The sequence below is a fragment of the Chroicocephalus ridibundus genome, chromosome 3 (assembly GCF_963924245.1).
Source record: "Chroicocephalus ridibundus chromosome 3, bChrRid1.1, whole genome shotgun sequence".
In the NCBI taxonomy this organism is placed as follows: Eukaryota; Metazoa; Chordata; class Aves; order Charadriiformes; family Laridae; genus Chroicocephalus; species Chroicocephalus ridibundus.
The window spans coordinates 75,366,033-75,393,060 of NC_086286.1; the positions used below are offsets into that span (position 1 = coordinate 75,366,033).

Consider the following 27,028-nt stretch of genomic DNA (forward strand, 5'->3'; position numbering starts at 1 on the left):
AACTGTAAGTATACCAGACCACAAGGATGTAAAAATAATATCCTATGTAGGAAAAATGTATGGAAACAAAAGCTGATATCTTTGAAAAGAGGTGAAATGGTGTTTGTGTCTGATTCTGACACAAAATATTTTAACTGGTGAAGCTGCAAAAATATAGAGTGAAACAAGTTAAGTGTTAACACAAGTTAAATCCATTCCAATAATTGTCCAGGCCTAAGAAAGTAAGTTATATTTCTTGAAAACAAGAAAATAAACTTTCTGTTTATTGGTATTTAAACTTTGAGGGAAATTTATCCAAAATTCTGCCGTCTGACAAAACTGCTGACTAAACAAATTTGCATCTGCTACCCTGCGTTAGTTACCGATGGCTCCCTGTCCAAAGCGCTGGAGAACGGGGCTTTGGAACTGAATCTGCAGAGAACAGGATACCCGTTTAGCCTGAATTAGCTGATAAGAAAGCACATACGCGCTTTATGTCTTCGGTCTTGATTCTCTTCTGAGCTGAGGCTGTGTTTAGCAAAGATGGCTCTAGATGGCTAGGTGCTATGTCCTTCCTACTCTTGGAAGAATTGCCCAGGGAGGTGGAGGATGCGGGTTTGAATCCACTCAGGCTGAGAAGGGAACTGTACGCAGGTTTCCCTCCTTCTGCGGAAGAGCTCTGCCTCCTGAGGTATTGAAGACTAAAGGAGGAAAAGGCATGTAGGGAACCTTGCTGTTGAATAGCGGTTAGGCACTTTCAAGAACAGGAAGCGTGTGACAGAGGCTTTCAGGACTGTCAGTCTGCATTTCGTTGCCTAAATCCCATTCAAGTCTCTTTGTGGGTATGATGCATCTTTCTCTTTGGGCCTCGGTCTTTCCGTATCTCCAAGAATAGTTACAGTAAGAGAATAAATTCCTCAGAGCCTGCAAAACACTGATGTATGGCGACAACCTGGGCTCTCCAAGCTAACTCTTAATGAAATATGGCTGAGGGTCTCGTTCATGTCCTTCCTGGGGCTTACAGCATCACCTTAAATAGGGACAGTCCCGAAAATGTCCTTGAAAATGTAGAATGTAACTTGGGATGAGTTATTACTAGCACATTTCTCCTGAAGGCTTTGGGCAGTGCATGGAAAAAGCCAACAGCACTTTGCAAAAGGTAGTAGCGGTCAGAAGATTGAGAGAGAAGGATGCATTTGCTCACCTGTTCCAGCTGGACTAGAGCAACAAGTGAAACACAAGTCTGCACAGGAGTCTGCTTTAATCCATCATTCTATTTTATGAAGCATCACACAGCATTTTCACCAATTAGCATTTGATAGCAGTTTAAGTAAGGGCCATAGGATTATTTAAGGAAAAAGCTGACAACCTATTTCATAGTCACTGACTCCTCATTTGGCAGCAGTGCTCTTGGAGGGCTTGGGTAGTACCCGGCAGTTGCTGAGCTATTTGAGGAAAATCGTGTAAATCTATAATCCAGTGGTAAATCTGAAAGACAGAAACATATCACATCTGATTAGCAACACAGCCCATATCACATAAAAAATAAGCCTGTGGTGAATAGCAGTACTTCTTAAGCCCTTGAGCTGTTTGCTCACCGGCATTAAAACTCAATCAGATTGCGTGATTACATATTTATTTGACATCTTCAGCTGTCCAAGGGATTGACTTTCGGAGTTTACTGCAGTAAAGGATATTCAGTTCCTTGATCGCTGAAATAATGCCAGCCATAGAAAATGATTTAACTAATGCTTAAAAACTGAACAAAAATCTTCATTGGGCCTAGATGGAATTTTCCCACTAGAACACTTTCAAGTTCATTCTTCAGTTTGTCACCTTTCTCTTTTATCTCAGCAACCTACTCATAAGAGGGCTATGGTTAAAACAAAGAAGTCCCCCCCTTTTTTTTTTATCATGGCTATTGTAGCAAGATTCCCCAAAGGCACCCACTCTTAGACCTTCTTGCAGTCCAGTGTCAACAACATCCTTTTGTACCAAGCGTTCTTAGAAATCTGCACTTGTAACTTGGCGTACTCATCACTTCCAGTCTGTAATGAATAGTGAGTACATTAAAATAGTTCTGAACAGTCAAAGCTTTCTTTTCGGTAGCTTTTTTAAAAAACGTCTTTGCTGCCAGCAGTGACCCGCCCACCCTCCCGGCCGGAGAACTGATACTTCCCATGCTCACCTCATATGCAAAGTCCAAGAAGCCAAATTAAAAAACCACACAAATAAAACTTCATCCAAGAAACTATTACCCTTCCAATAAATGAAACAAAAAGAAAAAAACAAACAAGAAAGGGTTATCTCCTTCCCAAGTTGTCTGTTTAGAACGAAAGCAAAACATCCAAATTATTACTCAGCTCATCTGAACCGTAAGTTATTAATGACAATTTTTATTTTTCTTTAATTGGAGTAAATTTGGGGTGATGATATCCTGTCCCTATATGCAACAATATTTGGTGGGGTTTTTTGCAGTCAGCAGCTTTTGTGAAAGAGAAAAACACAATCTTAGCAGTTTCGGTACAAACAACAGGAAGTTCGGGTCTGTCTCACACGCGATTCACGGGCAGGCACCAGCACAACATCCAGGTCCGCAGCTTTAAAACCGTATTAAACATAACCAAAGCAAGCAAATTAGCATTGTGCTCCATCTGAAAAATCTGACAGAGGCTGGAGTAAAGTAGGAATGGGAGGAGAGCTGGTTGGAGATGAATTACGCTTTACGAAGGAGGGTTGCTTCAGCTTGTCAAAGAGGCACGTTTGCTCGTTTTGTCTGAGTCAGGGGAATCTGTGGAGGCCGTTCTGAGCGCAGCAGAACAGGCAGATGTTTTTCTGTTTGCGGAGGGAGGGCCCAATGGGTTTACTGGCTGCTCAGTCCATTTATGACAGCTCGGTATAAGACAAAGGTTTCCAATATAACTAATAATACTCAAAATGAAAGCAAATATTCCTGAATATCTTTATAGGCTATAAAGCTACTTTCATATAAAAGCTTTCACTAGCTTTTTAGTCTAGCGGCCTGGAGCGTCCCAAGAGTAGTTTAACCAAAGAGCAGCACAAATGGGACAGACTCGCTGCAGAGGTGCTTATGCTGAAGAAAAGAACCAGTTGGATCAAAACGGTACTTTTGTTGATATTTCCTGGTAATCTAGCTTTACTCAATCAGCTTAAACATCAAAACTATTCTATATACAATGCACAAGACCCCCAAAGAGAATAATCACTTTTTTACATATTCAAACCCCAACATATCCATTTAAATATTGGTTTTGTCTGAACAAGCTGACTTTTAAAGATGATCAGAAGGTGTCCACATGGAAAAAATGTTGCCCAAAGCATCACTGAAAGTTGCATGAAGCAGACACTATTCTTCCCTATGAAGCAGATTTTATGTACTACAAACATAGTAAAAATCTTCCTCTGTATCCAGGCTTTTTTTCCTCAACGATTTCCTTTCCTGCATCTGCTTTGCCTGGAATATGCAACATTTTATTTGTGTGATATATTTATGAGAAAGCTCTGGACTGATCCAGAAAGGCATACTTGGAATCTTGGTGCAACTTTGCAACTTAAAATAAATTGCTGTTGTCCTGGATTGCAAAGGTGTCATGTGAATCGTACACCAAAGCTCAGCCCAACTGCTTTTGCTGCAAATGGCAATGCTATCACTCGGACCAGCAACACTGGCTCATCCACAAAGAACAACGATACAGGTCTGGACCCTGCCTCCTGGACACAGCAGCAGTTCATTTCATATCTGGTCTTGTTCCACATTATCACTGAGGACACAGAGAAGGAACAAGCAGCTCCATTTCGCTAAACTGAAATGCTTGCGCAGACCACAGCTTGCATGCAAAAGCGTGCAAAAAAATAAGATACAGTGTTTGATAATAAAGCCAGTCTCAGGAAAAAAAAAGAACAGTTGCTTATTTCCACATTGTTAGTTTTCCTAGTGTTTTCGCCAGTAAATTTCTCCAGGTTCTGCAACTGTGCGTGCTCACAACTGCTGCTGTGGTGGCAGCCCTTTGCACCTTGGCACCCACCTCTCACCTTATGACCCGATGGAGGGTCATAAATTAGGCAGGGGGCAGATACCCAGTCCTCTCTGAGGTATAACTTGAGACAAGGCTCTCATCAGTCCTAACCTACCTTGATAGTGAATTCAGCACAAAACTCATCCACTATTGCCACTATCCTCAAAAATCCCCAAACCTTGAACAAACTAAAACAGCTCGAAACTGGAAAAGCGAACTATCTGGGTCTACCCAATTGCTTGAGGACCACGATCCCAGAATTTTTCTATCATACTTAGGTAATTCCACCCAGACTCGTTTTGTTCCCAAGACAAATAGGATATTCACGTTCAGAGCCAAAGACTCCTAGAAGTCAGTCATGGAGGGTCTCAAGGTCTATGTCCTTTTCTAGATCTACAGAAATGTCAATTACTGGATGCATCCACCTGAATTTCTGTCTCACTCCGTTCTTTGCTCCAACACCAGAGCCAGAATGCAAGTGAGTGATGAAAACCAGTTTCCTTGCAGTGACCATTAAACATTACTCGCGTTTCCCAATGGCTCATGGGTTATATGCCGTAGCCTGTGCTCAGAAGCAGGACTCCTGCCCTGCCCCACCTCACTTGCAGGACTCCAGCAGTCCTGGTGGAAATAAGATGGCAATGATGATGTTTGAACAGTAACCACTGTCAGTTACTGCGTTCCAGTTACCCAGAGTCAGGTATTAAATGACATTAATTACACCATTGTGCCCCGATGCTTATATATGCATGCACGTAGTTAGGTGTTATGGATGGATTTATTTCATAGCTATTAAGCTGACAACATCTCAGTGTCTGTGTCAGTTAGCGTAAGCAAACTAAATGAAAGCCACAAGTTTTTATCAGAAGAAAAATTAGAGTTCCAGCCACAAGGAAGCAAAAAGAAACCACAAGAAGAAGGGAAAATGTAATATTCTCGATGAGTGATCAGGAAAATATTTGAGTAACTGAATGGAAGACAATTATAATCTACTCCAGACACAGGCCTGCTTGATAAACTCAATACTCACGTCTAATCCTTTTTTGAGATTTCCTTGAACAAACCAATACATGAAACAAATATAATCTTAACTAAGCTCTTTAGATGGAAGGCTTCTTTTTTTTTTTTTTTTTTTTCAATTAAAAGCACAGAGGAAGACAGAAATAGCTTTCTTCCAAAACGCACAGCAGAAACGTCAGGAATCATTTTGCAGTATTGACCAACAAAAGCAAAGCCAACATTTTTTAATCGTGACACCACAGCAGCGTCCCCATGAGGAGTGAGAAGCCCTGTGGAGAGCAGAACTCCCTCCCCTCTCTGAGGTCCACCCCCTGCCAGTCACCAGGGCTGGAGCCAGAGGCTGCAGAAACCTCCTCGTAAACACCAGGGTTGAATCCTCACGTGAATCCAAATACATCCTCCTGATTATCACCAAGGAAAAGGCACAGGGAGGAAAACTAAAACCTCATTAGTGATACCTGACTTTTAACTTGAAAAATCTTTGAACTGCTTAATTGTGGCAAATCTCAAAAAAGACAGAGCTCTATCTTATAGCTCAAAATCCAGGTGGTATAACTATACGAGCACATCGTCAGCCAGTAGTATTTTTTTTTGCTTTTATAGTAATTCCGGAAATTTACACAGGCTTAGAAGTTTTGCCATGAAACTTTGCTTGTATTTCAAAGTTGCTGTTGGAGAAAAAGGAAAAAAAAAATATTTCTTAATGGTAACGTTTTCTAACAATAATTTGTTAACCGTGGAATAAGCACAGCTGCTGCAGGAGGAAAGCTCACCAGTTTGGCTGCGCCGCTGAGTGATCTACTCTGTGACTTGCCAAGCTACAGGTAGATTATAACCGATGTTATTATTTTTAAATACTAAGTGTTCTTAGCTCCTGACCCATTTCTACTTCGCTTGCAGCAAGACCTCAGAATGTGAGGGAGTGTACTAGGGGCAAAAAGCAACCCCCCCGACGTCACAAGTAGATTTATCTGATAGCAGTTATTTTTAGCAAAACTTCTGAGGCTGACTTTCCTAAACAGGAGGTCAAATGTTTGCTGTAGTAAAACCAAGTGCCCACAATAGTGAAGTCAGCACAAGGAACACGTTCCTTCTATCAATAAGATGAAAATCATTGCTGCTGTCTGCACATTGTGTGACTCAAAAGTGAGAGGGGAGGAGGGCAGTGTCTGAAGTGGGCTCTTCCGTATAGGCATGCTCTATAGAAGGGAATTGCTAAAACTTCCGAGTTTGGATGTAGCTGGCACTTGCAAAGTGCCACGTGAGCCAGCGCAGTTTGTTCCTGGGCACCCAGGAACAGAGACTCAAACTCGGCTCAGTGAAAGTGCAGGTTTGCTGCTTTAATTGCATCCACGTCAGAGCTTTTGCCAACACAGGTGTACTAGTCGGAGATCACGCCTGCGGCTCTGCCAGCAGGCATCTGTAGCATGAACTTGGCCTGAGGAAGAGCTTCACAGACAATGGCTTTTTTTACTGGTGACTCTTCTGCTGTATCTGACGTGGAAGAGGGTGATGTTGGAGAAAACTCAAGTGGACAGCTGCGGGGAGATGTGGAGCAGCAGCTTCACTATCAAAGTTTTCCAGAGGGACGAGCCCCTGGGGGATGGAAAGACCATCCCATCGTGGCTGTTGCGACTGCCCGTGGCGTGCAGTTTCACCACAATTATGCCGGGAGTAACAATTCACATTACCTTGGGTCTACCCTACGGCCAAGGGACCGCTGACCCTGGCTCGAATGAAACAGCTATGCATGAGGCGTGCGCCAAACTTGCATCTCAGCCCAGTAAGAGTCTGCAGCGAAGGAAAGCCTCAGAAACTCCTGTGCTGTTTTGTGTTTATATGGGAAAACTCATCATTTGTATGCGAGGGAAATTTATCTCGTTTTTTTTTTTTTTTCCATTTAAATGATGATTTTTGGAGATCTTTTGAGAAAGTAGCCCTGTGTGGTTTTTTGATCTGGAACCGATCAAAAGAAAATATTGGACTGTAATATTTTTAAATATTTAGGTGAAGAATTAATCTAAAAAAAAATCCTAACAGAATGCCAAGATCCTACTAGCAGGTGTTAGTCTTTCAGGGATCTGTGAATTAATTTCTGTCTGAATGACTCACCTTGGATGGAAGGGTGGTGGGAAGGGCTGCTGAGGTAAGTTGAAGAAGTTAGCCTGAAAACAAGCGATTGTTTGAAATGACAGGCATTTCTGATTGATTAAGAAAAAGAAACAAGTTGCATTTTGAGACTGTGAAGGAGCTATATTAAGACAAATGCAGTGATGATACACCCCTTTACTTTCATTTTGAGGTAAACTCACCAAGATAACCTTACTCTCCAAACTTGGGTTAATGGTGTCATGTTCCCCTCTCTTGTAAAACAAATGTTTTCTTTCCTTTTCCCTGTTTTTTCCTCTGGATGGGTGACAAATACTGCTTACCTTAAGGTAAAAAGCCACACACAGACACACATTAAGCTTTTTAAGCAGTAAAGACAAAGCCTACATTGTTTTTTGTTCGTGTGTGTGTGTGTGTGTTACCATCTCAATCCAGAGGGAATATGTTAGGCACCAAGCCAGGGTACATAAATGCTTCCAGCAACTTTTTCTTGTACATTTGAGGTTGCAGGTTATGTAAAATTCCAACCTGGTCAAAGAAATATTTCCGATACGTGGTGACTTACCTATTTTCACTGGTTTTCACACTCAAGAATTATCAACACTTTGTACTACCACCAGTGTTTCTAAAGAAGCACTCTAAATGCACCCCATAAGTCTGTGATCTAGTCAAAACCCAATTATAGCTTTAATTACAGCCTGCAAATGAAATTATGCTGCCTGAGTTGAAGGACAACTTTAAAGCAGAAATGACTGAGTGGTTCCCCCTTTCTTAATGAGTTGCTCATGAGTTCTCCCTTTAATCTTTTAGAGGAGGCTGTACTTTGACATCTCACAGAGCAGAAACGATGGCAGGAACATTTCTGTCAGTTATTGGCTAGGAAGTAATCTTTTGGGTTCTGCATGATTTGACACGGCCGTCAGGGGCACAAGTCAATACACCTTTCTGGAGGAGGAAGGAAAAGCTGAACAAACTGTAGAACACTGAAAACTGTCCTTTTTACGTTGAAAATTACTAGCAACTAGTCAAATCCTTTGGGGAAGTTGGGGTTTCAGACCCTTTGGGAAATAACTGGGTCCTGAAGACCTTTTACAAGCTAGTTCTGATTCTCTGAATAATAATATGTTATGGTTGAAATGCAGTTTATTGTTGGTTTCAGTTGTATTTTGCAGCTGAAAAAAATAAATGCATTATATTTGTCTGTTGTGTTGAGTAAATTTTTCTTTCTCTTAAATGAAGAACACTGAAACTAGTTTCCTGGAACAGATGAATAAGATTTACATTATCTGATGCTCTTCTATTTACACACAGAGCAAGATGCTGTTGATATATTCAGAACACATATCTTCTCTCTAGTCCATTATCTTTGCTACCTGTTTTTTTTCACTTGCATCAAAATCTCAGAACCAGAAAACCTCAGAAATCTTGCTGTTGTATATATATACCAATTTTTTCACCAAACGTAAAAATAGGTTGCTTGCATAAAAAGTTTCATTATAAAAATGACCTCCTCGGCCTTTTAGTAGCAACTACTATTTATAGCAGCTAAGCCCCAAAGCAGTTTAAATCCTCAAAGCATTTTGATAAACTTTGTGTTTAGATGATATTGTATAGATGCATTCTCACACTGAAGCTGGTAAGAAAAAGCATGGTTGTAAAGTAAGGCATTAAATATAAAAGGTTACTGCTAATTAACAGGTAATGTATAATATAGATAGTTCTATATGTTTAAGGAAATTATATGCTATTATTGTATTATTTGAATAAGCAAGAGCACATAATTATCACTCAAGTTACACGAAAGACTAATTTAATTTTAATAGGAGCTGGATTTTACTTTAAATGATGTAATGTAAATGAAAAAACATAGAACTAATGTATTAAAATACAGGGGATATATTGTTTCACTTCAGCAATAATTATGAATGATACTGTTCAGGATATAGAAGTGAGTATATGGCTACATGCTTAGTGAAGTTCATGCCTTCCATGGTAATAGCTGATTCCTCAAGGGCATTCACCTTTAAAATACATGTTGAAGAAAGAGTGTGAGATTTGCAATTTGCAGTTGGTCTGTGACGGGCAGACCCGTGCATCTGCAACCCAGGCGTTGCCAGTTCTGGTGCCCCAGTCGCAGCTGCTTTGGGCTTTCCATTGTGCAGATAATTTGCAACCCTAAGCAGAAACATGAACTTCTTTGCCATGGTTCACTGGCAATTTTATCATCATATTTATACAGCGAGCAGGCTGACGACTCAAACTCCCACAGAAAGTGGCAGGGTACAGATCTGTAGGCGACTTTAAAGAGACAGCTTTGGTAAATTATAACGGAGATTTTTCTCTTGTACTAGCCAATTGAAATAACAATAAGGCATGGCGAAAAACTTATGCACCCATATGGGCAAAGCATGATAAGATTTCATACAGCACGTAAAATTTAAAAAAATGCATTATCCTCATGCATGACACAAGCTTGGTTATCAAATCTCCAAAGTATGAAATGAACTCTGTCCCCAGAAAATATTTACATTTGCACAAATTCTTCTCTGAAATGCAACTCTCTTGAGCTGCAACATCGCTCAATCTCTTGGTTTTGCTTGCAGTAATTTTTAATCCTACGACAAACCTCACCATTCAAAGGTTATGAGACAAGTTCAGGAGACTGGGTTAACAATCATGAAATTTAAAAAAAATGTTTATTTGTGTTCTCCATATTAGGATTTAGAGACCACTTTCTTAACCTTTTCTTTGTGGTGAAGAACAAAACAAATTTACCACAATTCCCCCATAAGCTCTAAAACTCCAGAGTCACTCATCACGAAGTTTTTTGAAGTGGAACTTTTATAAAAATACCAACCATAATGAGATTCAAAGGAAAAGCATTAGCTTGAAATATGAGTAGCATTTTGGGGATCAAAGTATTGTTAATCAAATATCCACCTGAAATGGTGTCACTGGCTAGTTACTTTAGTGACTCTTTCCTACAAAAACTTGCTTAGGAAATAAGATATTGTTTATATTTGATCTTCTTTGTAAATCCGAGAGATCTTCGGTAATTATTGTTGGAATACCTATGCGATGCAGGATATGTAATTATTTACATGGGTATCTGGCAATTTGATCAAATGGCCACAGAGTAGTGGTCACCCGCCCTTGAGGGTGAAGTTCAGATTATTCCGGTATGATAGATAAGAGTACCCGCCTCTACTTGGCTCACACGAAGCTTTCTGAAGTGGAGGAGGATGTATTATAAACTGTGGTTTATTCAAAACGCGATTTTTCAGACAGACCCCTGCACCTTTTAATTTCCATGTGTGAGCTTGAATGTAACACTCCCACAGTAATGGATCCTGGTTTGGAAAATTTGGCGTATGATAACATTGTGCTTGAAAATAGTCAAAATCTGTAAGGGAGCTGTAAATGAGGAGAGATTTAATAGCAGAAAAGTGAAGAAACAGATGGATTTGTGAATGAGGCACGTAGAATAGGAGTAGGGGCATTGGCTTCTACTATTTTATTAACCATGTACTGTCAAGATAATCATGAGCTCATCAGCCTTCCAATTCTTGAGAAAAACTTCCCCCCTTACTGAAAGTGGGTAAGAAGAATCAGCTCATAAAAGACCTATGAAATGCTTAGAAAACTTTCAACTTAACTCATCTTCTCTTAATATTACAAGGATATAATCATAATGCTGCCCTTCAGTTAAACCTATTTAATGTCGTCTTAATGTCAAAGTGAGAATGTCTTAAATGAAGAGTTTTATTTTACCTTTAACTGATTTCCACTCCAAACTGAGGAAAGCACACAGAAGGTGTTACAGACAACCCCTTCTGTCCTTTGGGCAATTGTAACAATAAACAAAACGTCCTTTTTCGTGCACAAGGAAAGTGCCAATTTCTCTTCAGGGACTGTCAGGGGAGTTTAGATGACAACCTGTGACGCGGTAATCTGCAAACCCACTAATACTTTCCTTGCCAGAGGCGAGATTAAAATTCAGAATTTCTGATGCATCTTTGAATGTAAACCCCTTTTGAGTCAGATACTGAATTTCCGGGTAAAGATGGGGACAGAAGCGTAGAAGAACAACTACATTCGATTAGAACAGAAAGCCAAGGAAGAATGTATTGGATTACCTTTTCACCAAGCTGCCATTTTACTAATTACACATACAATTTGTGCATATGCTCCGTTATTTTATACTTTGAATGGCCAAAAACTGCAACAGCAGCATTCCCTGTGAAACGCTTTCCCTACAATGCTCTTTGGTAAGGATCAGATTCGTTTTCTTTAGTTATGTGTATAAATTCTTCAGGTGAAACTATCAGAAGGCATCTGCACCAAACTTACAACGTGCTGGTTAAAAAAGACAACTGTCTAAGTTTTTTCTATTCCAACTTCTCAATCCAGTTCTATAGCTTATTTTTGTTTTTTTTTACATATTTCCTCTATGTAAAAAAAATGGAAACAGGCTTGAAGGGTTTTATTACCCCAAATGAATTTCTGATAATTTTCTCAAAAGAATTCTCATATGGACTTTGATGAAAACTAAGTTATTTTTGTAAAACACCACTAGTATTGAATAACGTTGAATAATTTTTTGGAATAATCTTTTTCAATGAAAAATGTGTCTTGAGAAGTAAACCAGGCAGTTCTTTATGCACAGATGTATACTGCATCCAAACAACAAGAATCAATTTTAAAGTTAGCACAGCAGCAATTGCCTGCCTTTCATCAAATATCTGTGTGGATCGCAAGCCGATGGGATATTTACTCACACGTGGCCCTTACAATCGCTCACGTAGACGTACAAAAGCCAGGTCAGAGGTTGCTGATAGAGAAGCCCCCGTGAGCCCACCACTTGCAGGAGCGAGCACACCTCCAGGGAGGCGGCAGCTCATTTGGATGGGTCGGGCTGAGCCAGGTGCTGCCGGGGCCATGCCGGCTGGTGGCGGGGAGCTGGGCTTCTACAGCCACCCCATCAGCAGCCCATCTGCGCCTTTGGGCTCGGGGGAGCTTAAGGAAAGGCCTGGGTTTTTTGCAGCTCAGCAGTGGAAAGTCCTCTGCTGGTAATTAAAGTAGATGAATAGAAAAGGAAAAGCTGTAGCGCATCAAACTCGCATAACCCGTCTGAATCTCTTCTAGCAAGTTATTCCCAAATAGCTGCAGCTAAGCTATGACTTACAACTGCAGCCAAAAACTTCAGGGCTTGGCAGAGCAGGGGCTCTCACAGCTTGCTGTGACAGGAGTCAGACAAGGTATTCGAGAGGAGTCAGGAATTCCTCAGCATCCATTATAATGAACATCTGCTCTTCTGCACAAGCAAACAAGAAATATCTCTTGCTGTAAGAAACCATAGATGTTCTCGTACCTTCAGCTTGGGGTCTGCTTTCAGGTGCACAGCTGCAAGTTAAAAACGTTATTCCTCCCCTGTTCTTTAGCTCTGGGGTAGAAGTTTCACAGACACCAGCCCCTGCCCCAGCACCAGTCCAATGCCGCCAGGGACGGCTCACAGTGTCCCTCCTAATGGAGGAACAGACTTTCCAGGGGCTCCACTGCCAATGACAGGCAGCTATACCGCTCACTAATTTACACAGATACACCTTTCTGGTTCTCACCCTTTCATCTGGCGCTGGAAACTTGGTGGTACGTTTGCGGTGCCAAGCCTTTGCCAGCCCTGCAAACTGAGCTGTGGTTTGGGGGAGCTGGCCGGGAGGCAGAGTTTCACAGAGCGTGGCTGACCGATGTGTTCCCTCTAGGCCAACACTTCCAAAGCAAGCCACAGAATGACTCTGGAAAAGGTGTTAAAAGGGAGTTTTACAGAAGTTACCTCTCTCCTGGCAATTTCCCTCGGTCTATGTGGGCTTTGTACCTTTAGGCTGAAATACCGACTGCAACATGGCAAATATCAGAAGCATAAATTGTGGCACTGTATGAGTTTTTTGTTTTGAGATATCCTTACAATGTACGTACATGTGTAAAATATGGTTGCAAAGAACAGGTCTATCATGTCTTCTGGTGTAGAAATAACTGCTGTGCAATTGGAACAACTTTTTATTTCTTGGTCTTATGCATGAAGTAGGACAATTACTCCATTACTGCGTCCAATTCTGCAGCCCCTACTACAAGAAAGATATGGACGTGCTGGAACGTATTCAGAGAAGGGCCACGAGGATGATCAGAGGGGTGGAGCACCTCTCCCATGAGGACAGGCTGAGAGAGTTGGGGTTGTTCAGTCTGGAGAAAAGAAGGCTCCAAGGAGACCTTATAGTGGCCTACCAGTATCTTAAGGGGGCCTACAAGAAAGCTGGTGAGGGACTTTTTAGGATGTCGGGTAATGGTAGGACTAGAGAGAATGGATTAAAACTAGAGATGGGACGATTCAGACTGGATGTTAGGAAGAAGTTCTTAACCATGAGGGTGGTGAGACACTGGAACAGGTTGCCCAGAGAGGTGGTGGAAGCCCCATCCCTGGAAGTTTTTAAGGCCAGGCTGGACGGGGCTCTGAGCAACCTGATCTAGTGGGAGGTGTCCCTGCCCACGGCAGGGGGGTTGGAACTTTGGAACTAGATGATCTTTAAGGTCCCTTCCAACCCGGACAATTCTATGATTCTATGATTCTAGGCAACAGATGCTGAACAGAGGAGTTAGTTAGTTAATAAACGAAATGCTTGCTGTGTTCTCCATACAGTTAAGCACCTCATTCATTTAATAACTTGTTTATTCCTTTAGATATGGTGGATCGATAAAGTTCAGTAAGGCAAAATGATAGATTGAGGACAGACAGTGGGCCTTCACCACCACTTTGTAATCAATCGATGTGTACTGCAGTTGCAAAGTCATTGCAGTATTACTGCTACCACTATTGCTACAAACCATCCAAAATAATGTGTGGTCCCGCTGGGGAGAAACATTAGTGGAAATCAGAAGATCAGCCATAATTGTACCTTTGACGCAACCTTGATGTAAGAAGGTAGAAAGCCTGAGCTGGTTTCTCAATTAGGTGAATTTTTGGAGAACAAGACATTGCTTGTGATTGCGTTGTTTTCCAGATAAGGAAAATATTTTTGGCTCCAGCTCTGTAATAACGATGCAGTTTCAAAAGCAATACACACATTTAAAAAAAACAAAAGAGAGAGAAGCACAGTCCTAGGCATTCTTGGCTTCATTACATTCCGGTGTTCGTTCATCTCCATTTCAACCGTAATGGGATAAGTAAGCTGATTGAGGAAGGATAACAAGCCAGATCAGAGTAAAACATATTTGGAAGTCTAATAAACTCGAGTAACTTGGAATGTGTTTGTTTCCTAAGGTAACTCTCCACTGAAAGTAGACACAGCAAAATACTGTGGGGAAGTCCTGAATCAAAATTCAGCAACTAATCTATAATCTGTTAAATGTTGCATTTCTCACACTGGATAAACTAAGCATCTAGTATTTGCAGGCACAAACAAAAAACTGAACTATTGTAGCAGACAACTATTAAAAGCATAAACCTCAAAGCACTTAATAGCCGCAAGCATTAAATGCTGCATCATATGAACAGAATATTTTTGAATGTGTTTCGGATACATGTAATCTAAAAAAATAGATCTACAGTATGACAAAGTTACTATGAATACTACATGTTCGTTAGGGGAAAAAAAAAAGCAATCTTCCTTACCTGCTATTGCTTCAAGAGTAGGGATTGCAATAGTGCTGTAAGTGCTAATGCATTTACAGGACCACGTGCAAACTAAGGTTTCCTCTGCATTTTCCAGGCCTGGCAATCTGTCCATGAAGAAAGAGCCCCACTGTTTAGACACAAAGTATGGAGCTTGGGGCTGATCTCCCTGAAAGAAAAAATAATAAATATGTAACTTCAAAAAAAAAAAAATCTTCTTTCTTCACGCAGCCACAAACATTATCTTAAGGAACTCCAGTGTTTCTCCCGATTTTCTGGGAAAACTGTATTGTATCTCAGGAGCAATGTGACTTTAAAATATTATAAAGAAAACATCATTTTAAACACCTCCCTGGAGGTGTTTAAAAAAAGGGTAGATGGGGCACTTAGGGATATGGTTTAGAAGTGGCTTTTGTCAGGGTAGGTTAAAGGTTGGACTCGATGATCTTAAAGGTCCCTTCCAACCTCAGCAATTCTGATTCTATGATTCTATGATTCTATGAAAAACAATAACAATCTTCTTCCCGTAAGTCCCCAAGCTCCTGTTTACACAATTTATGGATTCCCTAGGACATAAAAAGTTGGCTTCAAATATTTTTCCCTTAAAAAATCTTCCCTTTTCCCTGTTTTTCTGTTTTCAATAGCGTGAATAGCCTGCTGCCTTTCATTGCTGGAGAAGCTGGGTAGCTGCAGCACAGAGCGTAACCCAGCTGGGAACTCCTCCCAGGAGAAAGGACCCTCCTGGTGCTGGATGGAGTAACTGCAAAGGATGCATCATGCCACCTGTGTCACGTTATCTGTTTCTGAGATGAGGAATGAGTGAGAACAGAGCCGCAGGATCCATGGAGAGCCATTCAGTTGCCTAGCAAATTGTGAAAAATTGATTTTTTTTCATGTATATTTTCAGACAACAACATGTAGACTCATTATGTTTTAAAGAAAGCACTAAAGCAGCATTGGGAAAACTGATTTTTTTTAGCAGTTCATCTTGAAACCTGCTATATATTGCCATGAGCAGCCAGAAAAAGCTCCAGGAGGCCTCTACAGAAAGATGAAAAAATGGAAAACAAAACTGTGAACTACACCATTGAAATCTGTTTAAGTCATTTGCGTGCAAAGTATCTTTTCAGACCAGCAAAGCATAGAAGAACAGATATCCTTGCGTGTGCCTCCAGATTCGTGAACTTTTGTACTTTATTTTCCATTTAACTGCTTTCTTAATAGTTTTGAGAATCTGCTGGAATAGTATGTGTTTATGACAGAGGTCTGTGGCTTTTGATCACAAGAAGGCTGTTGATCCAGCCGAGCAGATCACGTCAGTAAACACAGAGACATTCTTTTTGTGATTCTGTGTGACGGTTTTTTCTCTGATCATAGCTGCGCGTGGGGAGGAAGTATTGATTTGATTTGGAAAAATACAGATATTGGTTTCTGTCTTCTGATGTAAATAGGTTGGAAAAAAACTCCATACCTTTTGTTTCAAAACAAGCAGCTAACTTAAGAACTGGGCTCTTTTGCCGTTTGTTTTTTTTTGCCTCAAACACAGGGACAGCATCTTACTTTTTTTTGCCAAATCTTATCTTTCCATGCAAATCCCAGGACTTCACATCAGTTATAATTAAATGTAGATGCTATGCTGAATTAAATCTGTTTCCAGCTGGATAACACATACAGAAAATTCTTAAGGCCATTACAGCTGTTCAGGTGATTAATCGAAACAACCACCCCAGTACTAGCCCTGCATAAAAGACAGAGCCTTGTTTATTGACAAGAGAAAAAATCTGAGGCTTCTGCTTTTTGAAATGTATAGTTGGTTCAACAGGCAATTAAAATTGCAATCTGAGGCAATGAATTCATTTTTTCAGAGATCTGATTCTCAGAGTGGGAGTTTCTTCCTTATTAAGGAGGAAGGATTTACATTTTGGATTTCTAGCCCAAGCCCTTAGTAAAACCAAACCCAGGCAGACACAAGAGTTGTCATCAAGTCATCTGGTAGAGAACTCCCATCATTTTGCTACTGGCTTATCTCCACATGACAGGGGCAGTTTGGTAGGCTAAATCTCGATCTCAAATCTGAAAAGAGCTGTCAAAACTCTGCCCACATTCTTAGGAAGCATCAGGCGTTGCTCCACTTGCCATCTCTAACTGATGCCTAGAAGACGTCCGTATCTTATCTGCAGCACAGACCACGTACCATGAATCTATCTATACATCTGTGAAATGAGCTAAAAGTCCCCTGTTAACCCTGCTACTCCTTGCATGCCTGGAGGCACACATTCAACAGTGGGGCCGAGGAGCTCTGGAAGGTGCACCAGCTACTCCTGTAGTCCCCAGACAGAGGGTTTGCTCTGGCAGCAGGACAGTAGATCCTGGGAAGTGCTGAGCAATCCCTCTTTCTTATGCAAAACCCCCAAGCCTGTGGTGTTGCTCTCAGGCATATTGGTCAGACAGCAGCAGGTCAGATGTTGATTGTGTCAGTTGAGGGTACAAAGCCTCCAAGACTATGTCTAGACTTCAAAGAAATAAAGATGGTACCAGCATTCCCCAAGTCCCAGGGCTTCCCACTAAGTTAAACCGCCTGGAATACTTACTATCGCCTTTGCTTTATTAACTGCAGACAAATAGGGCCTGTTAACAGAGCAGACAGAATCTGCTAATGGGACCGTTGGGTAACACTTATTTGTCAGCTTACAAATGACATTTCTAAAACACGAATAGGCAGGGAGCTGAGCTCTGAAGTTTTTCTCCATTTGGTAAAGAGATGAAAGAAAGAAGGATGTAAAGGAGACGGGAGTGAAAAATCAAGCTGTTAGGATTTTTAAAAGGCGTTATTTGGATGGAGACTTGCCATCTTTGTACCAGGTGCAGAGCGCCAGGATTACTTTACTGCATCCAACGCGACGGATGCTACTGATGGCTGCATGCTTTGTGCCAAGGTAGTAACACCACCACCGACTCTTAGGGCCAGAAAAAAATCAATGTTCAAACTACACTTTTGCTGGTATAACACCAAGTATTTGAGGTGTTTCCACCGGCACTACTGTGCTGGTCACAACAACCAGATGTCCCCAAGTAACACAGCCATACTGGGTGTGGAAAAGGGCAAACCTGCCCCAACCTGCCCAAGAGCCTAACTTTTGCACAGAACCTACCCCCCACAAGTCATGTGCAAATATAAAACACTTCACTCATAATTACTGTAGCTAAACTGCAACATGCATCACTATAAGCAGACTTCCTTTAAAATAAAACACATTTCACTTCAGGATATTGCTTTAAGGTTATTGCTTTACCTCACCAGGCTTCACAGACAGCCCATCAGGTTGTTCCTGAAAGTACTGTTAGATTTGTCTTAAAGATAAACAGGAATAAAGAGACAAACAGAGCCAAAAGGCACAGAGTAATTAGCCCTTGTCTAAGGTCATGCTGAAGGAGTAGGGAAATTCGGGGAGGGGCAGGGGGTAAAGGGCTCTGACCTCCCAACCAACCAGTCTCTAGGCAATACTGTAAAAATTAGTTTTTCCTTCTAACTGGAAAAATTTCATCTATATCTGCCAATAAATACTTTGATTTCTGCTCCATTCATTCCTATAGCCCAACGTTTTTACACACTGACGAGTTCCTCTGTAATCATTTCCCTCGAAATCCTGGGACAAATTCCAGCTTTTCTTTGAGTTTTCATTGATAGAATTGATCACACATTTAAAGAACAGAAGGCAAATACAAAGCCTCCGGCCAAGCAAACAAACCCCCAAATCTGGGGGGAATCTTATTTCAACACAATGCTTGGTGGTTTTTTTTCCCCCTGCATGCTGCAATTCACTTAGGAGCTGAGAAATTGCATGAATAGTTTTTAGTTTGCTATTCTCTTCCTCATTTGCTTATGACTCATATACTTGAAAGAACTGCAGTTACTATAATTTCAGTTATGTGTATCTGGCTTATATCATGCATTTAATTGAAGGGAAAAGACAAAAACTGCTAATGAAAATGGAAATTACGAGCCTCCTAGTTTGTGTGTGAGGAGGTTGTTTTCTTTCTCTCTCTCCATTGGTGATGAAATACCAGTCAAACAACTGAAAACAGGTTTTTGTAATTTCTTTCTGAAAGATGCAACTGCAAATTAGAAGTGATACTTTATTTCTTTAATAATATTTTGTAAAGACTGATAGAAGGGAGGGTAGCATCTTGTATAACATTTTCAGTCCCTCTCTGTACACACAGCATGGCATGGAAAATCAGCAATAGCAGTGTATTTTTTTTACTGCCAATGAATTATAAGGCTGATGAACAAGACTAAATCTAATCTGTTGGTGCCTCATTTTCCAAAAACACCTGACTTCGTACAACCATTTGAATTGGCTTTTCTCCCCTCTTAAACAAAGGGTTAATGGGAGAAGTTGATTAGGGGAATGAAAATAAAACTTTCATAGGCTTGTAAAGGGAGTCCCTTTGAACTAGTCCTGTTAAGTTAGTGGTGTCCAGTCAACTGCAGAGATATGGATGTGACCTGTTGTTCAGACTCCAGTGAGCAGCGTGGTAATGAAATAACACCCCTGACCTGCCACGGCCCCCCTGGTTCAGGTTCCTTTAATCAATGCAATTCATTTCTCCCTTGCTTGCTTGCTGTCACTGGTAGCGGATGTAAACTGAACAGGGGTTGTGCGTGGCAGGGGTGGTGTCTCCCCGAGACACTGCAATCTCTTATGAGGAATGCTACAGCGTTAGTGAAATGTCGGGCACCTGTCTAAAAGTCTCAATCTCCTGCTTGATAACTGCAGCGATAGAGAAGGTGGATCTTGTGGGCAGTCGACCAGAGGTATCGCAACAAGACAAAACAAAATCATCATCGAGGGCTTAGAAACACATCCCTCAATAAATTTTTCTTTGTACTTCCAGAGAAAAAAAATAAAACTATTTCTGAGTGTCTTTTTAAAAAGATGTGCTTTAAAACCATATATTGAACATGCTTAAGAAACCATGGTTGAATAAAAACTCCTAAACCTTACAGAGATGGAAGTTCTGTGCAGCAATGGAGCAGAGTCTCCAGTCAGAGAACGGACAAATTTATGTAGGAGAATGAGTTATTTTTATAGCATTTACTAATTAAATCAAATTATATTAACCTATGTAGCACTACTACTCCCTCTTCCTTCACACACCCCCACCCCACCTCCCCACCCCTTACTGAGAAACACATTTTTCTTGATAGGAGACTTGAGTTTGTGTATCTTAATTTTTGTTTTCTACAACTCAGGAAAAAGCCTACACATTCATGATTACATTTCTTTATTTCAGTGACTGATATGTCTTTGTTTGAGCTTAGATTAGAAATGAGGATAGTGAGGAAAAATATTAGATACGTCTATGTTACATCTATATTGTTTTAGTCCCATTGAAGATATCCTTTTCTCCATAAAAAACAGGGGCTTTTAAAATTCTCCTTAGTCAGATTAAAAACATCTCTAGTATAAAAGCACCCCACAAAAAAACTTCCTATCAGTAAGTTAACTTTTTAATCACAAAGAGTAATTATTAAAGAAAAAAAAGCTTAAGTGCTTTTCAAAGCAAAGTGCAAAAAGCCTATATATCTCTCTCTCTGCAATTAGAAGAAAATGACCTATTTATTTAGAAACATAAGAAAAGAAGAAACACTGCAAACGGAGGGTGAAGCTGCAGTGTAGCTCCTTCATAGGACATGCTGGAGGTTCAACGCTGCCGCCTTGGCTATCGGAGTGCCATTCCCCGTCTACTTTGTTCTTCGGCAGCGGAGAGAAAGATAAACCATAGTAACCTTCCACCTTCTGTGAGGGAACTGAAGTGAGGCAGTTGTGCTGAGGCCCTCCTTCCCAGCTGCGAGCACCCTGGAAATGGCATTATTTATCTGAGGTAACTATCAGTAGTCTGCATGGGACCAGACGTTGAAACAGTCCCTCTTATCTGAGCACAGCTGCCACTGAAATAAACAGCCTATGAGGGAAGCAGCAAATTAAAAGTTCTTTGTGTATCAGGAAAGCACAAGCAAACTGTATTTCATGGAGAGAGAAAGAGAGCTTTAAAACAATCTAATAAAAATTCCTCCGTGTTTAGAGTTGTCCGTGACACGCAGGGAAACACCATGAACTTGGCAGAGTTCAGGTGATGGACTTGCGATAAGCAGCCATGAAATTTCTCCGTGTAGGACACAGGGCAGGTTCTTGTAACTGAAAAGACAACTACGTTTTTTGTTTAAGGGACTGCACATACAGCTCTTTTTCTGAGGTCTGGAATTTAGCTGCGGGTAGAGGCTCTGCGTCACCCATGCAATGCTGAGCTGGGGCAGGACGGCACCTCCCGGTGTGGCCAGGAGGGTACATCTGTGAGGGATGCTGATGCTGCCAGCAGCCTGGTAAGATAAGCAGGCTCATTCTCAGCACAGGTGGCATGAGGCTTCTTTGTAACTTTCTTATGTTCCAGGAAACATCTGCAAGGAACCCTTACCTCATATTTTCCTTTCTTCTCCAAGGGCTCAGATTCAGTCTCCGCAGGCACCGTAACTTTGTCCCCTAGAAGTTCCTCTAGGATGAAGACAGTTTCCCAGTTGCTATAGTGATGTGCTGGGAAAATATCTGAGTGCATGCTGTCACCAAAATAAACAACCTACGAGGGAAGCAGCAAATTAAAAGTTCATTGTATATGAGGAAAACACAAGCAAACTGTATTTCACAGAGAGAGAAAAAGAGCTTTAAAACAACCTAATAAAAATTCCTCCGTGTTTACAGTTGGCCATGACACACAGAGAGCTTATTAATGTCACAGTTTGGGGTTTTATCTTCAACCAGCTCCGTAAGGAAAAGGCTGGCCCCGCACACCCTCCTCGCTCTCACCCTCCAGGGGCATTGCACAGGGATGCCTGGCTGGGACCGGCATGCGGGACACCGCTGAGATTTTCGATGGACAGAAATAGCCTGCCAGAAAGCAGTGGAAAAGACTACCAAGAAAATACCCTAAACAATGGGAACGAATTATGGACAGCTTTGGAAACAAGGGAGAACACGGAGCATCTCTCGATGACTCAGAACCCTTCTGTGCCCAGGGGGTAGTTACCCACTAGGAAAAACGTGCTCCCACCATCTTCAGTGGCATTTTCACCCATCCAGACCTGTAACTCAAACAACACGATCCTAGTTTTCACTGATGCCACCTTTTAATCTCTTTGGTCTGTTTCCTCAGGGAGATTGCTTATTTCCTGATGACAATCTGATTCTCCTCCAAGCTGCCAAAATGCATGACCATGCACAGAATAAAACATCCAGAGTTTACATATTCTACCGACAAGAAGACTTATATGCTGCTTCCAGTGCTGGACTGCAGTCTGTTAAACAACAGCAAGCACAACCAGAACAAAAATTGTGACTGATCACATCAATAGCTTTAATGAAAGCTTGTCTGGAGAATTTTAGACTGAAACAGGGTATTTTCAGACAGATTTACTCTCACTTATACCTTGGGATCCAGCTTGCCAGTCATCTTCTTCAGTAGTTCATAAAGCTGGATAGCGTTGCCTTGGGAATACCAGCCGGGCTTGTCCAGCGATAGCAGAGCCTCCTGCTCCTCGTCATTCTCTGAAATCACCAAGCAAAATCACTCGTCGTTAGTGAGGACAGCCCACGCTCCTGTATTTGTGAGACGCGTCAGAAGCTGCCTGTGCACAGCTTGGAGACCATGGTCTATTTTGACATTAAACCAGCTCCAGTGTCTGGCTCGAGTCCTGGTACTGACAGTGGGTTCGGTCAAGGTGTTTGGTAGCTGGGGGTAGGCAGGCTTTTGTGAGAAAAGAAGCAGCTGAGCATCGTCTGCAAGGGCTACAGAAGAGCTGAGGAATCAAAGCTATAGGCTTTTCCTCCCAAACACTGCAGGAAGGCAGGAAACCACGTGGACCAGACTGATGGAGGAGCTGCTACAGATCTAAGGTGGAACCATGAGATAAGACAGACTGTAAGAGACAGCATGTACCTTTCCCCACAGACAAATTATCTACTGCGTTTAAACACTGATAAAAATACAACAGAACAGGCTGAGGTAGCTCTTATGGGGATTCTCCAGCCTTGGATCAGCACAAACAATGAGCAGTTCCACTTATTATTCAGTCTTGAAGAAATGATGAGAGGACAATATTGCTGGCTGGTGGTGTAATCCACACTGGCATAAATCCACACTGGCAGTTGTCAGTGAATTGGAAAAATCAATAGAAGCTTGAAACTCCCCCGGTCATCATCGAACTGTGCCATAGGCTTCATTTCTAGCTGGTCCCAAAGCAGCAAGATCTGTCCTGGTGTCCATGTAACCCTATTGCTCATTCAGATCCATGTGCTGTCGCCAGATGAACTAACTTTAGCTTCTTGCTGAAGCCAAAATACTAGCCTTAGTGAACCGAAGAACTAGAATTTCATCAGAAATATTAATATTCATGTCTTCTGTCTATTGAAGTGGTAAAACAAAAGGGTGATTTTGTTATTCAGTCTCAATCAAACACATCTTATTTTTTATGCTACAGACTGAGGGGTTAGAAGACAGTACAGTACTTCGATCAGACTTAAGCGTAACATCAGGACTTCAGTTTTTCTCCTGCTTTTTGGAATTTTTTTGAAGTACTTAAAATGTGTTAGGAAGAAGACTAAGATGGAGTAAACTTCACGTGGTTAGAGACTGCTGAAAGCTGGAATGCACATTTTGGAGAACAGTGAAATGACCAGGGAGCTTTATGTTTAAGAGCGCTGAAGATGTATATGGTGCACTACATTGGTCCTTGAAAGAAATAAAAAAAGAAGGAAAAAGAGGAAAACAGGTATGTGGAGAGAGGCAGTAAATCATTCTTTAATATTATGAATCTAAGAATTTGAATAAACACAGGATTTATTCTCAGACAAAACAATTCCATATTAAGGGTGTTTTATAAACTAGGAAAAAACAAGGAAATTCGAAGTTGACACTAACAATTCACATAGAACTTGTGTGGAAATGCCTTTTCCTTTGTTCTTCTTCAGAAACCTAACGATAATAATAGTAAGTATGATAGCATCCATAAAAAAAAAATCTTAATTTCCTGACTTTTAAAATACTTTTGACTTCACAACTTTTGCTCAAACAGAAGCTGTTAAACTTCACTAAATTTGTTTTATTTTCCCTGTATTTTTAGGCATATTTGTAAGGCTGGCTGAACGAGTAGACACCATCTTCAGACAATATGGACATAGAAAAAGAAACTTAAGAAAACAACTCTTTTCAGTCGCTATCAAAAGTTTATTGAAATTTGTGAAGGTTTGCCTCATTGTCTCTCCATTCACTCAGTCAGAAAAATACTAGAGAAAAATGGAGCTATTAGGAGAGGGATTTTCAGAATAACACCACTGCATTTGCAAATAGGAGCCCTGTGTATTCCTGCAGCACCAGAAGGCTCCAGCAAAGAGCAAGACCTTGCTTTGCTACCTCTATGGAAAGGCATGAGGGGCAGTCCTGACTGAAAAAAATTCTCTCTAATTACAAGGTAGAAGATCTCTCACTCTGTGAGACCTATTACTCTCACCCCTAGCAATGGGATTCATCTCACTTAACTTGATGCATCCGGAATTTAGGCTTCTAATTTACAGTTACAATCTGAACTAGTCGGCCAGGGTCCCTTGGTAGGTAAAAGAGAGCACCAGAAGCACTTTACAGAGGTTCCAGCTCTGGATAAGGAAAGGATTTATGTTAGGAACTTCACTTTTAGGCAGCGAAATGAAGGGATATTTCAAAGCCTGGTTTCCTCCTCTATGTTTGGAGGCAGAAAACAGCATTGAGATGCCTAATTCATTATGGGAACATCTTGATTTTGGAAGGAGCTTCAGAAATCTGAGGAATTAAAAAATGTCCTTTATAATATTTGAGTTGTAGGGTTGTAGGGGTAATGACTCCGAACTGACAAACCTTGCCTCAAACCATCTCATATGGCTGCTTGTGGTCACACACCTAGGGGTGACTGTGTCTATTTTATTTCTGTAATCTGAAGTGGGAAGAAATTAATGGTGTTTCAGTTGCAGCAAGTCATTAATGAGAAGGGTTTCTAATCCACTTACACTGTCCTCGTGGCAAAATATTGTCAAGAAAATTGTCCTTCAACACTGGGTCTTAAGGCCTCTTGTAGTAGTTCTGCCATGTAAAAATTGATGCACAACAACTTAAAACCCTATTAATGACACCTTTATCTCTGGCCTTGTATTGTATCCTTCAGATAGCAGTTACATGACAGCGCTGAAGACATCTGCAAATTTCCTGCGAAAACACTGCATAAATGTGATTATGGTAGTTCCTAATATATTTTAGGTATTCCAAGCCTAACGCTGGCTCCACTCAGACAAGAGGAAAACTGCTGCTGACTCTCCTTCCACTTTGCTGTTATTGATTCGTAAAAGTTCATTCCAAGGTCAGAAATGCTATAAATATTCCTTTAGCAGGAAGCACCACATATACAGGCAGGGATGCTAATGCTTCAGGGTCTTACAAGCTGGGAGGAAAAGGAGACATCCTGATAATTTCAAACAGACTGGATAACCAAAAAGAATTCCTCAGATGATTTAGATAGAGCGACTTGCTTCCTTCTAAAGTCTAATATATCACTGCAACCCAGATTCCTGTAGGCTGAAAACGTGCTGCGACAAGAAATGTGAAGGTAGCAAGCAAGTAAAACTAAAATAATTAAATCCAGAAAATCATTCTATTAAAACACTCGCCCAAACCTCAACAGTGATTCAGAGCAGTTTTCCTGAGGGGAAGTTACTGTTCCTTTTTAAAAACAACAACAAAAGCTTGACTCATGCTGGGGCAATATTAATATTGCTGGAATGGCAATTTGCATATTGGCGTGTCTAACAGCTTGGGAGATGTTTTCTGATTGAGAAAGGTACTCCCATCACCATTAACAGACATGGTTTTTCAGATAAAGCAATTCACTAACAAGACTCAATATCCTTTTTCTTGTGAGAATTTTCTTGCGAGAATTTTCTTGCCTGCCTTTAAAGGTGTGTTGCAGGTTTATAACATGGGCTGAAGAACATCTGGTTTCACTCTGAAGGAATATGCAAAAAATAATCAGTGAAGCTTACTCCCATTTAAATGACAACTGATGGTAATTTAGTTTGGCACAGAGTTGCTCCTTGGGAAAGACTCTGCACATGCTTGCTTACTGCCGTCTGCTTTGGGGTGATACCCGACCAGATGGAAACCTAAACAACACGCAGTTGTGTCCACGCGGCATGTTCAGCCGTTCAGGGTCTGAACCTGGAGCTCTATCCCTAACCAGGCTGGCGTTTACGCTGTTAAACCCCAGCCCATAGGACAAGGCTCTCGTTTGGGAAGCTGGAGGTTAAGAGAGGAGCTAAGAGGTCAGGGCGAATTTACGCTTTGCCGGTTATTCACCTATACTCAGCCACACCTACGCTAAGGATAACTTTCATCAGCACACCACCCCTGAGGCCACCACGGTGGGCTGCTCCTCCAGCTGGGAGCCCTACGGCCAATGTTGGTAACACGCCGGGGCGAGGATCGGCGAGTGACTCACCCGAGAGCCCGAGGACACCTCGCAGCTCCTTGGCTGGGCAGAGAGGAGGGTCAGAAAGCAGCTCTGAGTGCCCAGAGGCCATGCTAGCCGAAGAGGCATTAGGTGTAACTGCAGTGCGTGTAGAGTTCCCCAGCAGCCCCTTCTCCAGCCTTCCTAGCTTTCATACAAATCTAGTTAGAGTGCCTATTAGGGTTACTGGTTTATTTTGTCCCTTTGAACTGCGCAATAGAATAAAAGCATGCGGTGATGCTGTTGCTACTTGTGCCGGTACCTGCTCCTGCCTCTCCCTGCCGATGGGCAGCTCTTGTGGGCTCTCACCGCAGGTGGGCATGTGTGTTTAGCACACGGAAGCCCTGGTTGCCACCTCAGGGGGCTATTGTAAAACAAGTATGCTTTATGATCCACAACTATCATGCTGATATGCCTCTCTGCAATTTAAATTAATGCCATTTCAGGCCCTGAGGGCATTAATATAAAAGCCGGGTTATGTTCCAGCCTGGCCTGCAAGCACAGTCTGATTCTGGATGGCATTTTGAGCTCACTTGAGAAACACAAACTCTTTTCCAGAAGGGGACTCAGGGCAGGAAACCACATTGTTTTACAGTCGAGACAAAGGGACCCGCATAAGTAAAATCCTTCTGGTGG

The 27,028-nt window shown here is 41.5% G+C and overlaps 1 protein-coding gene across 1 annotated transcript in view; it reads right to left on the reverse strand.

Moving 5' to 3' along the window:
• Nucleotides 1-531: 531 nt before the first annotated feature.
• The window catches only part of NT5DC1 (5'-nucleotidase domain containing 1), a 153,047-nt gene continuing 126,550 nt past the window's right edge, over nucleotides 532-27,028 (reverse strand). Inside the window, exons 9-12 of the mRNA XM_063329750.1 lie at nucleotides 22,294-22,412; nucleotides 21,289-21,447; nucleotides 14,809-14,977; nucleotides 532-1,467 (exon numbers count right to left, since the gene is read on the reverse strand). Coding sequence (XP_063185820.1) covers nucleotides 1,349-1,467; nucleotides 14,809-14,977; nucleotides 21,289-21,447; nucleotides 22,294-22,412 — 566 coding nt within the window. The 3' untranslated portion in view covers nucleotides 532-1,348. The remainder of the gene's footprint in view (nucleotides 1,468-14,808; nucleotides 14,978-21,288; nucleotides 21,448-22,293; nucleotides 22,413-27,028) is intronic.